Below are 17500 nucleotides of genomic sequence, written 5' to 3'. Positions count from 1 at the left end.
AGGATGGAGGAGACAGGGAGAGATAGAGGAGAGAGGGAGGGATGGAGGAGAGAGGGAGAGATGGAGGAGAGAAGGAGAGATGGAGAGATGGAGGAGAGAAGGAGAGATGGAGGGATGGATATAATGTAAACAGACACCCTGATGTAAACAGAAACACCTAAATAAACATGTACACACATACAGGTTTTGCAGAGGGGACATTGTAAATGCTGTATTCAGGATTCAGGATTCAGTATTCAAAGAGCAGCCCCAGCCTCTCTGGGGTAATTTCCTGGGTTTCGTAGAAGCTATAATTTCACTTGGCTGCTCTGATCCGGCCCACGGTGATTAAACGTCTACACGAGGGAGTGTTTTCATCCCGTGACTCCACAGGCCAAACCAAGCACTACCTATACTAGCTATACATTCACTCCCATAAACCCAAACAATGTCCAACACAATGTCCAACACAATGTCCAACACAATGTCCACTGCAGGTTTGTGTGGAAAGACCTGTAGGGGTGTGTGGATGAGTTTACATGCTGATTTGAGTTTTACTGAAGGAGTCTACATGCTGATTTGAGTTATACTGAAGGGGTGTACACTGTATAATGGGGTTCATGTTCCTTTAAGAAAGAGAGGGAGAGGAGAGGAGAGGAGGGAGAGGAGAGGAGAGAAGGGAGAGGAGGGAGAGGAGAGGAGAAGGGAGAGAGGAGGGCGAGGAGGGAGAGGAGGGAGAAGGGGGAGGAGAGGAGAGGAGGGAGAAGGGAGAAGAGAGGAGAGGAGGGAGAGGAGGGGAGGGAGAGGAGAGGAGGGAGAGGAGAGGAGAGAAGGGAGAGGAGGGAGAGGAGAGGAGAAGGGAGAGAGGAGGGCGAGGAGGGAGAGGAGGGAGAAGGGAGAGGAGAGGAGAAGGGAGAGAGGAGGGCGAGGAGGGAGAGGAGGGAGAAGGGGGAGGAGAGGAGAGGAGGGAGAGGAGAAGAGAGGGGAGGAGAGGAGAGGAGGGAGAGGAGAGGAGAGGAGGGAGAGGAGGGAGCTCTAAGAGTTTCTTCTGTCGTTCTGTCATGTGCAGTGCAGTCTTCTCCACGTCTCTCCCCTCCTGTGTTTGCTGGAAGTATCGAAACAGTGAGGAAACGTTGCCATGATTTACAACAGTAAACTGGCTACAGTCTACTTCACTACTATAAGAACCCATAAGAAAGGTAAGTGGGTAATACCCTAGGGCAGTGCCTATTACCCCAGGGCAATGGGTATTATCCTAGGGGTCTACACCCTGTCTTGAGGTTGGAGGCTGAGATTGGAGGCTGAGATTATTTCTGTGTGTTCTTGTTTGAGAAACATGTTGAGATGTTGAGATATCCACATGCTCAGACGTTCAGATGTGTGTCCTACGTTTATCTTCACCACACCTCATCACTGGGTTATTATGTCCCCTCAAAAGAGGCAAATGGTTCCCTGCACACACACACACACACACACACACACACACACACACACACACACACACACACACACACACACACACACACACACACACACACACACACACACACACACACACTCCCCCAGTGTTGCTAATGAAAGCTGATGTCCTCTCCTTGTGTCTGGTCTTTGTAGTTCCCCCCCACTCTAGGTGGCCTTCTTCACCACTCTCTTGCCAATTTTCTTTTTTGAAATCTCACTCCCTTCTCCTCTTTTCTCTCCCCCTATCTCATTCTCTTTGTCTCTCTCTCTGGAGACGTGCGGCCCGTAGTGTGTGTTCAGATCGATCCGGAGCCGAGCCGGAGGAATTTACTCGCAATTGTGTGAAGCACAAACCGCAGTGAGACGACAACAGAGCCCACAGACGAGAAGGAGGAAGATGAAGATGAAGGCTGATTGAATAAAGCAACAGGCGGCAGTGCTGCAGTAAAATGAAATCTGAACCCATTCACTCACACACACACACACACACACACTCACTCACTCACTCACTCACTCACTCACTCACTCACTCACTCACTCACTCACTCACTCACACACTCACTCACACACTCACTCACACACTCACTCACTCACTCATTCACTCACTCACTCACTCACTCACTCACTCACACAATCACTCACACACATTCACTCACACACATTCACTCACACACACATACACACACACACACTAACTCACTAACTCACTCACTCACTCACTCACACACACACACACACACACACACACACACACACACACACACACACACACACACACACACTCATTCACACACACACACACACACACACACACACACACACACACACACACACACACATTGGTAGTGAACGGCGATTGATGGTTGCTTGAACTGGGCAGGAATTACATAAACAGAACGTTTCCGTGGTCATCCCGGGCCGGACTGGACCCTGAGTGACCTCATCCCACGTGATTCCAGCAAATCAAACACACTTCACATTACTACACAGTTCCAGCTTCCAGCACCAAACCAGAAGGTCCAAACCAGTGGACACACTAGCCCCTCCGCTGCAGAATGATTGATCATGCCTCTGGTCTCAGAGAACCAATCAGCACCCAAAACAAGTGGAGAGCCCGCCCCCTTCTACACACAGTGGCCACTCCCGTCCTCACCCGAAGAGCGAGGGGCGTGTCCTCCACGCAGTACACCCGGAGGCTGTAGGTGAGGCCGTCGTGCAGCAGAGAGCCGAAGGCGGCAATGCGGAGTCTCTTCCCCGCCCCCTCACTGAGGGGCTCGCCCACCAGGGCGTAGCAACCTGGCCGCTCCACCAGCAGGTGGCAGCAGTGAGACTCCAGCAGGCAGTAACAGGAAGCACTCTCTTCCTCCACGGACATGACATCCTGGGGGAAATGTGGACACACACACACAAACACACACACAAACACACACACAAACACACACACACACACACACACACACACACACACACACACAAACACGCACACACACGCACACACAAGCACACACAAGGGCAATTAATACTTTGATGTGCAGTTAGGTCAGTGTATCCTGACCTATTTATTATAAGAAGACAGAAATAAAACCTCCCATAAGACACAATTACAGACCACAGACTTTAGAGCGCAGATGTCTGTATACACCAGCCTGCCAGCGCTGAGTCTCTACATGCCGCTACAGAGCAATCATTAGGACAGAGTCAGCTCACCGGCTCGCTTCAGAACCAGGGAAACCGATCCACCATGTCATGACGTCCTGCCTTGACCGCTAAACCTTTTAATTGGGCTCTGAGTCGGAACCTCAGCAGGAAGCAAGATTACCTCTCATAACCTTCAAAGCCATTCAGTGTGAGGCAGAGTTTCTAAACCGAACGCCCCCAACCCAGAGTCTCAGGTCTGTTTATCCCAGTGCTCCTGACTTCAGTCTGCCCCCTACAGGTGTGTGATGGAAACCACGGCCTGGATGTCCTTCAAATCCCAAATCTGAAGGTAGTCTTCTGCCTGGCTCCATTCTGTGTGTGGATGATTATTTCAGGAGCCATATGCACATGGGATGTTTGCAGGACATTTACAGGATGGGTGCAGGACGTGCGTGGGACGTTTGTGGGGTGTGCACGGGACATGTACGGGATGTTTTGCGGGGTGTTCATGGGATGTTTGCGGGACATGCGTGGGACGTGTGCGGAAAGTTTGCGGGACATGCGCGGAAAGTTTTCGGGACATGTGCGGGACATTTTCGGGACATGTGCAGGACAAGCGCGGCACGTTTGCGGGGCATGTGCAGGACGTTTTCGGGACATGTGCAGGACAAGTGCGGCACACCCCTCCTGAGCACTTTCCTCATTCAGTCTATCCTGTTTTCACTCAGCCGCTGGGCTCTGTTGTGGGTTCAGTGTGTTTAGCACAAAGGAGGATGTAAAGTAAAGTGACCTTCAGTCTGAGGAAGGTGCTATATAAATAAAACATTATTATTATTATTATTGGGCTTCTTGTTGTTATTATTGTTGTGGGTTAGGTTAAGAAAAGAAAACACAGCAATTCAATTTCTTAGATAGAGAGAGAGAGAGAGAGAGAGAGAGAGAGAGAGAGAGAGAGAGAGAGAGAGAGAGAGAGAGAGAGAGAGTGTGAGAGAGAGAGTGAGAGTGTTTTATAATGTTTTATGCAAAACATCACCCCTGGTAATACAGCACAGAGAAGAGATGCTCTCCTCCAAAGCAAAATGACAAACTAAACAATATATTTCTTAGATTAGCAATAATTTCATATCTCAGAGGAACAGGTAAATAAACCTAGCAAAGAAAAATGAGCTGACTATGCAACAGCAAAATATTTTACAAAACTGTAATGTATGCACTTTAACCATGAAGTACATATTACATACTTAACCCACAGCACCCCTGCTGACCATGACGTACATACTACATACTACATACTACATAAATCACACTATAGAGGAATCAGCCATATGTAGTACAATGTTTTGCTGAACAAATTTGTTTCTCACCACAGGCTATATATACACACTTCATATATACATAAATAAATCCAAATGTAAATAATTTTATTAGTGGTGGGCCGTTAACGGCGTTAACGACGGTCGTTAATTTGATACTCTTATCGGGCTATATAAAAATTATCGCCAATCTATTCTTAAAGTTGGGTTGGGAACTGGGTCAAAATGGGTAAGCAAACTATGATGACTTTCAACTTGATAGTTTAGCTCAGCTGTATTCCTAACCAAATTGCACAGTAGGGGCGAGAACGAGTTTTCAAACCTGTGAATTACAAATCGTTCGTGTGTTTACATGGATGCAGCCACGAAGTCGCCAGGTTTGCTTCATGGAAAATTCATTTTTAGGAACGTAAAGTGTTACCGGAGCGGAGCTCGGAGCGGTAGTTTTCTGCATGGTCCTAGCGCTAGATTCGTCGCTATTTAAATATTTCTTTTTAACTGTTAAAACTACAGAGGACCAAAACTGACTTTTGAAAATTACGTCCTTGAGGTTAAATGTACTAAATGTTGGCTTACATTTCAAATATCATGTTTAGCTGAATAAACATGTTATTTAATGTACAGTATGTAGGCTTACAAATTCATGTTTAACTGAATAAACCTACTATAACTGAGTAGCCTACATTTTATTGAGCATGTTTTTTTTTCTTCAAGTATCAAAGTAGAACAGCTTCCTCAAGCAGTCATTGATGCATTTTAGAAACAGGAGATGAGCCCCTGGTCTAATGCACCCTCTGTATTAAGAACCCCTATCTCAAAAACTGACTTTTAGTCATTACTTGGGTAGCACGCATATGAGCCATTTTAATATAGATTAATCTAGATTAATCTAGATTAATTTCAAGATTTCAGTGAGATTAATCTAGATTTAAAAAAATAATCTATGCCCACCCCTAAATTTTATATATAAATATAAACTAATCTCTTGATTCAGTCTTTCCATTTTTGTATGATTCAAACTATACAGTTATATAGCCAGGAGATATCGGGTAGACAGAAGCTCTGAGATACAGGACAGAAGACAAGATGAAGGATTTCATATTGAATCCCAAATAGACACCCTACATGTAAACACCCCACATGTAAACACTCTACATGTAAAAACCCCACGTGTAAACACCCCACATGTAAACACCCCACATGTAAACACCCTACATGTAAACACTCTACATGTAAACAACCAACATGTAAACACTCTACATGTAAACACCCCACATGTAAACACCCCACATGTAAACGCCCTACATGTAAACACCCCACATGTAAACACCCCACATGTAAACACTCCACATGTAAACACTCCACATGTAAACAGAGATGCTTCTGTGAATGAAAGAGAGCAGAATAAAACCCACAGAATAAATGTGATTACACCCACTACTGTGATTATACCCACTACTGTGATTACACCCACTACTGTGATTACACCCACTACTGTGATTATACCCACTACTGTGATTACACCCACTACTGTGATTACACCCACTACTGTGATTATACCCACTACTGTGATTACACCCACTACTGTGATTACACCCACTACTGTGATTATACCCACTACTGTGATTACACCCACTACTGTGATTACACCCACTACTTTGATTACACCCACTACTGTGATTATACCCACTACTGTGATTACACCCACTACTGTGATTATACCCACTACTGTGATTATACCCACTACTGTGATTACACCCACTACTGTGATTACACCCACTACTGTGATTATACCCACTACTGTGATTACACCCACTACTGTGATTATACCCACTACTGTGATTACACCCACTACTGTGATTATACCCACTACTGTGATTATACCCACTACTGTGATTACACCCACTACTGTGATTACACCCACTACTGTGATTACACCCACTACTGTGATTATACCCACTACTGTGATTACACCCACTACTGTGATTACACCCACTACTGTGATTATACCCACTACTGTGATTACACCCACTACTGTGATTATACCCACTACAGTGATTACACCCACTACTGTGATTACACCCACTACTGTGATTATACCCACTACTGTGATTACACCCACTACTGTGATTATACCCACTACTGTGATTACACCCACTACTGTGATTATACCCACTACTGTGATTACACCCACTACTGTGATTACACCCACTACTGTGATTATACCCACTACTGTGATTATACCCACTACTGTGATTACACCCACTACTGTGATTACACCCACTACTGTGATTATACCCACTACTGTGATTATACCCACTACTGTGATTACACCCACTACTGTGATTACACCCACTACTGTGATTATACCCACTACTGTAATTACACCCACTACTGTGATTACACCCACTACTGTGATTATACCCACTACTGTGATTATACCCACTACTGTGATTATACCCACTACTGTGATTACACCCACTACTGTGATTATACCCACTACTGTGATTACACCCACTACTGTGATTACACCCACTACTGTGATTACACCCACTACTGTGATTACACCCACTACTGTGATTACACCCACTACTGTGATTATACCCACTACTGTGATTATACCCACTACTGTGAAAATGAAATAATACAGGAAACCTGAAGCACCTGAGCAGCAATACAAACAAGAAAATCTCATTTAAATGAATGACAATAAACAGAGAAAAATTATAACAAAGTACAATATCAGTGAAAATAACGGGACACCGCAGAGAGACAGAAGAAGCAGGGGGGTGTGGGAAGAGGGGATCTGTAACCACAGCCCTTCAGACGGAGCCATAACCCTGATCCCAGATCAGGCAGTCACAGGTACTGGTCCAGCTGCTAACCATAACCCTGATCCCAGATCAGGCAGTCACAGGTACTGGTCCAGCTGCTAACCATAACCCTGATCCCAGATCAGGCAGTCACAGGTACTGGTTCAGATCAGCTGCCCCAGCTTCCTGTTCCCTGCTGCTAACAAACGAGATCTCAAACTTACAGGTGCTAAAAGTGCTGCTGGAATAAAAATGCTGAGAAACAATGAACCGTTCAACAGCCCACGAGTCAGCCCCCCACCAGAAAAGACCTCAACAGCCCACGAGTCAGCCCCCCACCAGAAAAGACCTCAACAGCCCACGAGTCAGCTATCCTCAAGACCTCATTGGCTTCTAATATGGAGCAGCAGGCTATGTGCATCATGGGATGAATCAGCTGACTGAACCATAACTGAACAATGACTGAACATTGACTGAACCGTGCTGTCCCAACCAACATAAGGTCACAGACATTCTCCACACTTCCCATGCTACACCTGCACGTGGCTTTATGAACACTGACTCTGTGCCACTACGTGGAGGTGACCAAGGTAGAGGCAACCTGGTTTCTCTCAAGGTTTCTTCCTCATGCCCTTAGCACTAGAAGCGCCGCGCCTCATTTACATACTTATACCTAGAAGCGCGGAGGGCCGGTCATCTGACCGATTTCACCACCTCCTACTAGCGCCGTGTTGTTTTCACCTACTTAAAGCGCGCCTCGGGCGGTCAAAAGACCGCTGAGTCTTTACACAGGGGAGCTGGTACTGACACATAATTAACGCTAGATGGCGTTTTACACAAAAGGAAGAATGAGCCGCCCAAACAAAATATTCGTAATGGTGACATTTGCACGTAACGTCAATACGTTAACAAATTAATGTGACTAAACCTTTTAGAATCAGTGCCTTGTGACCTTGTTCTCAGTAGCTTTCCCATTGTCAGTTTTGTTTAGTTTCATATTGCATTTCCTGGTTTGTGCGAAAACGTAAATGCAAAATATAGTTTCAGTTTTGTTTCTTGGTTAGTGTAATAGTTTGCTTGGTTAGTGTAATAGTTTGCTTATTTGTCTGTGTGTTATTCTGTTGGCATATATGTCACTATATTATCATGTACGTTCGCCACACCACTAACCTACTGGCCCGCACCCCCACTGTGAAGCGTTCACGTCTTTTGTCTTGCTAATGAAACAGACTGCGCTGCAGCCTTCCACCCCCACATCCACAAAAAGCTTGTTCGATACTCAGAGTAGCAAAGTGAAGCCCGTAGACCGAGCTAAAGCAAGTTTGTTTGTATACTCAATGTTACGCCATTTCAAGTTTTAATGTCTAAAAGTTGTGTATGTTAGTGAATTGTAGGCTATGGTGAACATAACAAATCTACAAATAAATGTCTATAATGTTTTGTGTTAGACAAAGAACAAAAAGCATAAATAGGCAAAATAATTACAAAAATATCATTATAAAAGGTAGGCTATGTACCTTTGCGTAACAAAACGCAAAATTATTAAAATGATACGGATGGCTTCACGAATATAGTTGCCTCTGTCCTCTCTAATGTTCACTTTTTTATCTTGCCGTATTGTGTTGCCGTTTCAAATGAGGTGTTTGATCGGTGAATAGCCGATGTGTGATCCCACGTCCTAACGACCGTGTTATCACCGAGCGTTATCACCATTCTGTGATTTACATGTATCGTATATTGCATAAGTTTCGTTCCCCACCTCAAATTAAGTTCCATTTATGTAGTGAATTGTGAACTTGAGAATAAACCTCCGCCGCTGTGGTTAATGTTCATGCACTGTTTGAACAATATTTATTAATTACAGCCAGGTTTTGGAGGTTGTAGAACACAGCTACAGGCCAACAACGGGTGCATCCCGTCTCTCTTTAGCGTATATTGCATAAGTTTCGTTCACCACCTCAAATTAAGTTCCATTTATGTAGTGAATTGTGAACTTGAGAATAAACCTCCACCGCTGTGGTTAATGTTCATGCACTGTTTGAACAATATTTATTAATTACAGCCAGGTTTTGGAGGTTGTAGAACACAGCTACAGGCCAACAACGGGTGCATCCCGTCTCTCTTTAGCGTATATTGCATAAGTTTCGTTCACCACCTCAAATTAAGTTCCATTTATGTAGTGAATTGTGAACTTGAGAATAAACCTCCACCGCTGTGGTTAATGTTCATGCACTGTTTGAACAATATTTATTAATTACAGCCAGGTTTTGGAGGTTGTAGAACACAGCTACAGGCCAACAACGGGTGCATCCCGTCTCTCTTTAGCGTATATTGCATAAGTTTCGTTCCCCACCTCAAATTAAGTTACATTTATGTAGTGAATTGTGAACTTGAGAATAAACCTCCGCCGCTGTGGTTAATGTTCATGCACTGTTTGAACAATATTTATTAATTACAGCCAGGTTTTGGAGGTTGTAGAACACAGCTACAGGCCAACAACGGGTGCATCCCGTCTCTCTTTAGCGTATATTGCATAAGTTTCGTTCCCCACCTCAAATTAAGTTACATTTATGTAGTGAATTGTGAACTTGAGAATAAACCTCCACCGCTGTGGTTAATGTTCATGCACTGTTTGAACAATATTTATTAATTACAGCCAGGTTTTGGAGGTTGTAGAACACAGCTACAGGCCAACAACGGGTGCATCCCGTCTCTCTTTAGCGTATATTGCATAAGTTTCGTTCACCACCTCAAATTAAGTTCCCTTTGTTTTGATTTGTGTGTCAGCTTCACACAACTCAACATTCAAAACACAGCTTAGGTGCAGTCTTTGCACATTTGCCACAGACCAGTCGCTTACATGTCTGGCAGATGTCATACGTTTTGTTCCCTGAACATCTGCCGACTTGGCATTGTTTTCTTTTTGAGGGCGGGCAAGGAGCTTCAGGTAAAATTCGCTTTTGTGCCACTGCCCTAGCCGCTTTCGCCATTTTCTGCTGTGCACACAGCTCCTTTACCAACTCGAGAATAAACCTTCGTCTGCTCAGGTTAACGTTCATGCACTGTTTGAACAATATATGTGCATTTATTGCAGCCAGGTCTAGGAGGTTGTAGAAAACCGCGACAGGCCAACGACGGGTGCCTCCCTTCACCGAATACAGTCGTGCCATTTGATCCATAACATCAACGCCACATTTAGTCGTGTTGTAATATGAAACAGTTTCAGGCAGTTTCTTTGCGCCATTATCAATTGAAACTGTCTGATGCATTGAGCTCAGGATGCATAAATTTTTTTTAGGTTTTGCCTGGTAAATCGTTAGAGTTATTTTTCCAGCCCGCAACACCTTGGTGGAAAATCTTTCAGACTGTGCCTGTATACATGGGGGCATCTCACGTCTCATTTTATTCATCGTACCAACAATAGTGGTTTTGTTCACCAAAAGGGTGTTTGCAAGTGCCAATGAAGTGAAGAAATTGTCAGTCGTTACATTTCTTCCTTTACCCGTGAAAGGCTCCATCAAACGCAACACAATATTTTCAGACAACCGTTGACCAGCCGGCCTGCTTTCATCTTTCCCTAGATAGGGAATGGCGTTCAACATATATTTTGTTTCAACATCAGCGGCCACCCAGAACTTAATCCCAAATTTATCGGGTTTATTGGCCATGTACTGAGTGAAACGACAGCGAGCTTTAGTTGGGAACAGTTGCTCATCAACAGTTATGTTCTCACCGGGCGTGTAAGAAGCAATACTGTTTTTCACAAATTTATCAAATATCTCCGAGATCATAGCAAATTTATCAGTCGCAAGGCGGGCAGCCCTTGTGCTCTTGTCATCAAAGCGCAGATAGCGCATGATATCTCTGAATGTCTGTCTAGACATTGTCTCTTTGAAAATGGGATTTCCTAAGTCAGCAGACCAGTATTCATCAAGTTTCATGCTTTTACCGGCTGTTATACCTCTCAAATAAAGCTAGCCCTGGCGAAGAGGGATTATACCCGAGAGATCATTTCTTTGAGATATTGACTTGATAAGTAGGCTAATTACCATTCGCAGAATTCCTGCAAACTACTAAAGCATTTATTAGGCAAAGCAAGACGCTCTCACGGTTTGAAAACCATTGATGTAAACTTATATATAGTATATATTAAATAATATTAATAAATAAAGTATATATTTTAAGACTTTGGAAAGTGAAACACTTTCACTTTCGTTCAACGGACGAATTCCGTTTTGTCTTTACACAATAATCAGTTTGAACTTTGAATAATTTAGTTTTGAAAACTATTGATCTTTATTTAGTTATACTAAATATTAAATGACATACGAATCTTTGCGACACCCGCTGGCAGAAAAGAGAATCACAGTCTTGAAGTGTAGGCGACGACGACAATATTACAGAGATACGAGCGAAATCGATTGAAACTAGCATGTGCAGGGTTTCTTTTAACAATGTAAAAATACTAGTTTATTAAAAGGACAATTCTGGGAAAAGTCATGAAAGGAGGGTTCTGAAATTGGATCCAGTGCAAAGATATTATTATTTTTTGTGCTACTGCGGTCAAGTGACCGGTGCTCGGCGCTTCTAGGTATAATTAGGTCGACCAGAGGCGGCGCTTCTAGTAGACGTCACAGCGGTCAAATGACCGGAGCTTTGGCGCTTCTAGTGTTAGGGAGTTTTTCCTTGCCACTGTCGCCCTTGGCTTGCTCACTGGGGGCTAGGACTCGGCACTTGTAAAGCTGCTTTGTGACAACAACTGTTGTAAAAAGCGTTATATAAATAAAATTTGATTGATTGATTGAACCAAGGTGGAGGAGAACAAGGTGGAGAAGAACAAGGTGGAGGAGAACAAGGTGGAGGAGAACAAGGTGGAGATGAACAAAGTGGAGGTGAACAAGGTGGAGATGAACAAAGTGGAGGTGAACAAGGTGGAGGAGAACAAGGTGGAGGTGAACAAGGTGGAGATGAACAAGGTGGAGGAGAACAAGGTGGAGAAGAACAAGGTGGAGGAGAACATGGTGGAGAAGAACAAGGTGGAGGAGAACAAGGTGGAGGAGAACAAGGTGGAGGAGAACAAGGTGGAGGTGAACAAGGTGGAGATGAACAAGGTGGAGGTGAACAAGGTGGAGATGAACAAGGTGGAGGTGAACAAGGTGGAGATGAACAATGTGGAGGTGAACAAGGTGGAGATGAACAAGGTGGAGGTGAACAAGGTGGAGGTGAACAAGGTGGAGATGAACAAGGTGGAGGTGAACAAGGAACTTGCACCTAGTGCTTGCCTCTTGTATCAACCATGGCAATGATAATTTCCATTTAGACAACTCAGTGCCACTACACCCTCCCAGTTCTTCCAGTTTTCCCAGTTCTCCCCATTCTGTTTCTGTGCCAAGAAAGTTCCCAAGCACTCTTCGCCCCTCTCTACTCCTCGTTAACTTCCCAGACGAGTTTAGCCCATACAGAGCGAGAACCTCTTACAGGAATATCTTGTTCATTAATGGTCATCAAACACATCATCAGCACGAGTAGAAACTGTAACTAACGAACAGGACAGCGGTTCAACGGTTACGTTGTATCGCTGACCTGAGAACAGCCCTGCCTAATACCTCTATTCACCGAAGTCTCCCTAATCAATTCATCTTGACCATACACACTGCAGCCCACTTTAAAACTTTAATAATGAAAGCTTCAAACACCTTTGAAAGGTAAAGTTGGTCGATATGATCAAAAGCCTTCTTTTGACTGAGAGAAACCAGGCCATTAGGTTCATCAAAGAACTTCTGAAACAATCTGAAATCTCTCACCCCAAGAAAGGTTTATCCATTATTGATCTGTCAAGAATACAGTACTAATCCCTGAGCATTACGGCCAGGGATTGATCCTGTTTCCTGACCATTGGGATAAAGTCTTATTGGAATAGCAACTGGTCTGTTGTTTAAAAGGGACATGCCCCTGTTATTAATGAGGGACATGTCCCCTTTTGTGGGCAGTAAAGACAGCATAGCCCCCTCACAAGCCGATAAAACCCCCTTACTGTCACATTCAATTTTCAAACAATACACCCCAAAACAGTTCCCCAAATGCTTATGAGAATGGGAACTGAGAGCCCAGAGAGTGGACCAGTGTAGACCAGTGAGATCAGACAGACTCTGTGGACCAGCGAGATCAGATACAGACTCTGTAGACCAGCGAGATCAGATACAGACTCTGTGGGCCAGCGAGATCAGATACAGACTCTGTGTGGAGTCTCAAGGCTCGACCAGCGAGAGGGTTTGCTCTGAGTCCACATCGGCTGGAGCAGTGAAGCTTGATCTCAGGAAGGCTCTTTCTCCCAGATCTTCAGATCTGCTGAACGTTCACCACCAGTGGAGGCATATGGTTTCTAGCCATACCAACCTCCAGTGCATACTCAGCTCCCAGAGCTCAACCAGTTTTCCCAGTTTGCCCAGTTCTAGCGCTGTGGCTTGCAGTGTACCGCTCTTCGTTCTTCTGGCCTTCTATGATGGTATCAAATCTTCTGATGATCCTGTATCCTGCAGCGGTTTCACAGTACATTCGCCACAGTAATGTCTGATAGGACCACGACACAAAGCAACACAACAGGTGAAACGAAGATCTTGGTGATTCTGATAACACGTGGACACACACATTTGATCGAGCCAACCTGCACATCCATCATTTCATAAGTGCACTATATCACAGTGACCCTTACAGACACACCACAACTGATACACACACACACACACAGTCATCTCTGCAGAAAATGTTTACATATGAACTAGTTTAGATTTCTTGTTAAGGTCTTAATGGCTTTTTAATTGTGCCTCATATACATACCAATAAAGAGAGAGAGAGGGAGGGAGAGGGGGATGGAAGAGCGAGAGAGAGGGGAGAGAGAAGGAGAGAGAGGGGGAGAGGTAGAGAGAAATAGAGAGAAGGGGAGAGAGAGAGTGGGAGTGAGATGGAGAGAGAAAGAGAGAGAGAGAGGTGGAGAGTGGGAGATAGAGAGATTTTTCCCCTCTCCTCGTCTCCGGCCAACTCACCTCCCAATGGTTGCCGTGTGTACGCCTCCTCAACTTGACCCGCCAGTCGTCTGAGCTCCACTCTGCACAGTGTGCGATTGTCATGGCAACGGGGCAGGACAGGTCCAGCCCTGGAGGACCGTATGTGACCTCTGACCCTAACAGAACCTCCCGACTGTCTGACAGCACACTGTGGAGTGTGAAGAAGGGAGGAGAGGGAGAGAGAGAGAGAGAGAGAGAGAGAGAGAGAGAGAGGGAGAGAGAGGGAGGGAGAGAAAGAGAGAGAGAGAGAAAGAGAAAGAGAGAGAAGGAGAGAGAGAGAGAAAAAGGGAGAGAGAGGGAGAGAGAGAGTGAGAGAGAGAGATGGAGAGAGAGATGGAGAGAGAGAGGGAGAGAGAGAGGGAGAGAGCGAGTTGTTATAAAACACTGGATAAGTCAGGAAGGACAAAACTGACTTTACTGAAAATTCCCCAACCAGGCCACACAACTTTGGCACGGAAACCCCGGCAAACTTTTAATGTGTAATAATGACACAATAAAAATAAACCCAGCGGGGTAAGACACCGCAGAGGTGGGGACTCGAGTCACATGACTTGGACTCGAGTCAGACTCGAGTCATTAATATTAAGACTTTTGACTTGACTTGAAAAAATATTCAGAGACTTAGACTTGACTTGGACTTTTACACCAATAACTTGGGACTTGAATTGGACTTGAACCTGTTTACTTGCAAAGACTTGATTTTTTTTACACCAAATCTAAATTTTAAAACGCATATTAATATTTATAAAGTGCGCCCCATTAATTTCATTTCCGTCCTTCTGACGCAGACCAGTCCTCTGCTTTTCCACACTCTGTACGTGTGTGCATGAGCTGCAGCACAACCAATCAAATGGGGGGTTGGCGAACGTAAATTTTTACCGGGCGGGGTGTAAAATGGACACAAATTAAGTATTATATCGCGATCGATCGATCGCCAGGGGTTGGTGCCAGAGCGAACTAGTAACTCATTGAATCATAGATGTGGATCAGAGGTAAATAAACTAGATTTTTTTTCCGTCGTGAGAAATCGGACGTGTGGCGTGAGAGCGTGTGAAGACGGTCAAATGCGTGTGTCTCACGCTCAATGCGTGAGAGTTGGCAACCCTGGGTTCTGTATCTGAACTCGGGGAAGAGAGCCTCTCTCTGTCACCATCATAATATCCAGTTCTATCTCAGCATGGATTGTGTATTTGAAGACATCTACGTCGAGAAAAAAATATATTGACAAAAGTGGAGCGAGTTTTCAGCTATGGGGACATCATTCATCGTGCACAAATGACATACAGACTTTTGGCCAGGAAATGCAATGCAGAATAGTTTACTGAAATGTCTAAAGTTGCAGATTCCTGTTAATTGTTCAGTTCTTATATTTGTTTGTCTTGTGTCACTCACACATGTTCTCCAAGAAACCAGATAAGAGAAGAGAGGGAAAATGCTGTTATGGTTCTTTGTATTGTACTGTGAAAATATCAGCACTTTTTATTTGAACATGGAGTTCTACTTATGACTTTTTCACAGAATATTTATTTCTGGAAAATTGTAGTTTAAAGTATGAATATTTTTGCAGCTAAGTTTAACAAATTGAACTGTGCAATAAAGAGGTGTAATTTTAATTTTTTTTAATACTTCGTGTTTTCAGTTGCACATGTTTTATCAAGATTTGAGGAGAATACAGATTTTAAAAAGAACGCATGTCTATTATTTACATTTAAAATATACCTGCAACATTGGTAAAAAAAAAAAAAAAAAAAAAAAAGACTCGAAAGGACTTGAAATTCCAAGTTTCAGACTTGGGACTTGACTTGACTGATGCCTGTCTTGACTCGAGACTTGACTTGACTTGAGTGTCTTTGCTTGAGACTTGACTCGGGACTTGAGGTATAAAGACTTGGACTTACTTGAGACTTGCAAAACACTGACTTGGTCCCACCTCTGAGACACCGTATTAAACGTGTCCGCATCAGCGTGAGTGAGAATACAGGGACAGCAGAGTAGCACAGAACCTTTACTCATCGACCCACGTTTGAAACGGGACGGGCTTTTGGAGAGAAATGACACCTAAACCAGCTGAGATGACCTATGAAATAACTTTTCATCTGAGCCATTCTGTGGTGGGAAAACCAAAGCGAACATTTCACAAAAATAAAAACATTGAGGCTACAGGGACAATGAGAAGAAGAAACATGTAGAAGACTGAACTTCTACGAATCACAGGTACGAATCACCAGGGGGCACTAGGGAGTGCTCACATGAGGGACGGGTCAGCAGGTGGGCCTTTCTGGTGTGTCCCTACTCCCAACTCTAATGACCTGGGGGAGCTGAGAAAGACTGTCACAGCTACATCTATGTGCACCAGATAGCTCTAGTCACATCTACATATATGTGCACCAGATACTGTAGCTCTAGTCACATCTACATCTATGTGCACCAGATAGCTCTAGTCACAGCTACATCTATGTGCACCAGATAGCTCTAGTCACAGCTACATGGGTTGGTTAGTGCTAGTCTACATTGTAGTATCACTGGGTGGGAGTAGAGAGTTGTCTCATTTAGTCTACAGCAGGCGTACTCAACTAAATTTGTCCGCGGTCCAATTTTGGCAGATACCTGTGCCCTGAGGTCCGGTACGGCGGGGGGTGGCGACCGTAAGTTGTTGAGCCGAGGGGGGACGGTGCGCGTACGGTGGAGGCGTTTATACTTTCGCGAGCGTCACTGCAGTGTTCTCCGAAACGATAGGCGTTTTGTCCGAAACGATATGTGGTAGAAACACCCCTCAAAACAGGGGAATGAACATTTACCTGACCAATTTTAATGTTGCTATATGTTTCAGGTTTGAAAAGTGCTGGAATTTAGGTTAACGTACTTTAAAATGCTTGAAATTGTAACTACTTGGTTTCACAACAAATAGCTGTCTGACTGAATAGTTCTCTTGTATTACGTTAACAAATACGAGCCTCTTGTAATTCCAGGACGAAACATGAGAGAACGTGAAGACGTGAAGATTGGGCGTTTTTTAAATAAACAACCATTAAATAATGTGATAAAAAGCGAATTATTTCGAGTATATGTATAAATATTTAACTTAATTATGTTTAACATGCTGGGAAATATTGAAATGGACCTTGAAAGTGACGTACAAGTGCTTTAATTCCACCTTATAAAGGTGTATGAACCCTGAAAATGTGACTTTGTTCATTGCGCTAAAGCGCGGCGCGAAGTTACAAAATTCGAG

General features: G+C 44.1%; 1 protein-coding gene across 1 annotated transcript in view; it reads right to left on the bottom strand.

Moving 5' to 3' along the window:
* The window catches only part of LOC143487054 (netrin receptor UNC5D-like), a 208803-nt gene that overhangs the window by 11247 nt on the left and 180056 nt on the right, over positions 1 to 17500 (bottom strand). Inside the window, exons 12-13 of the mRNA XM_076986362.1 lie at positions 14248 to 14416; positions 2594 to 2821 (exon numbers count right to left, since the gene is read on the bottom strand). Coding sequence (XP_076842477.1) covers positions 2594 to 2821; positions 14248 to 14416 — 397 coding nt within the window. The remainder of the gene's footprint in view (positions 1 to 2593; positions 2822 to 14247; positions 14417 to 17500) is intronic.

This window comes from Brachyhypopomus gauderio, unplaced genomic scaffold (genome assembly GCF_052324685.1).
Source record: "Brachyhypopomus gauderio isolate BG-103 unplaced genomic scaffold, BGAUD_0.2 sc46, whole genome shotgun sequence".
Classification (NCBI taxonomy): domain Eukaryota; kingdom Metazoa; phylum Chordata; class Actinopteri; order Gymnotiformes; family Hypopomidae; genus Brachyhypopomus; species Brachyhypopomus gauderio.
This window is presented reverse-complemented; position numbering and strand designations above follow the sequence as displayed.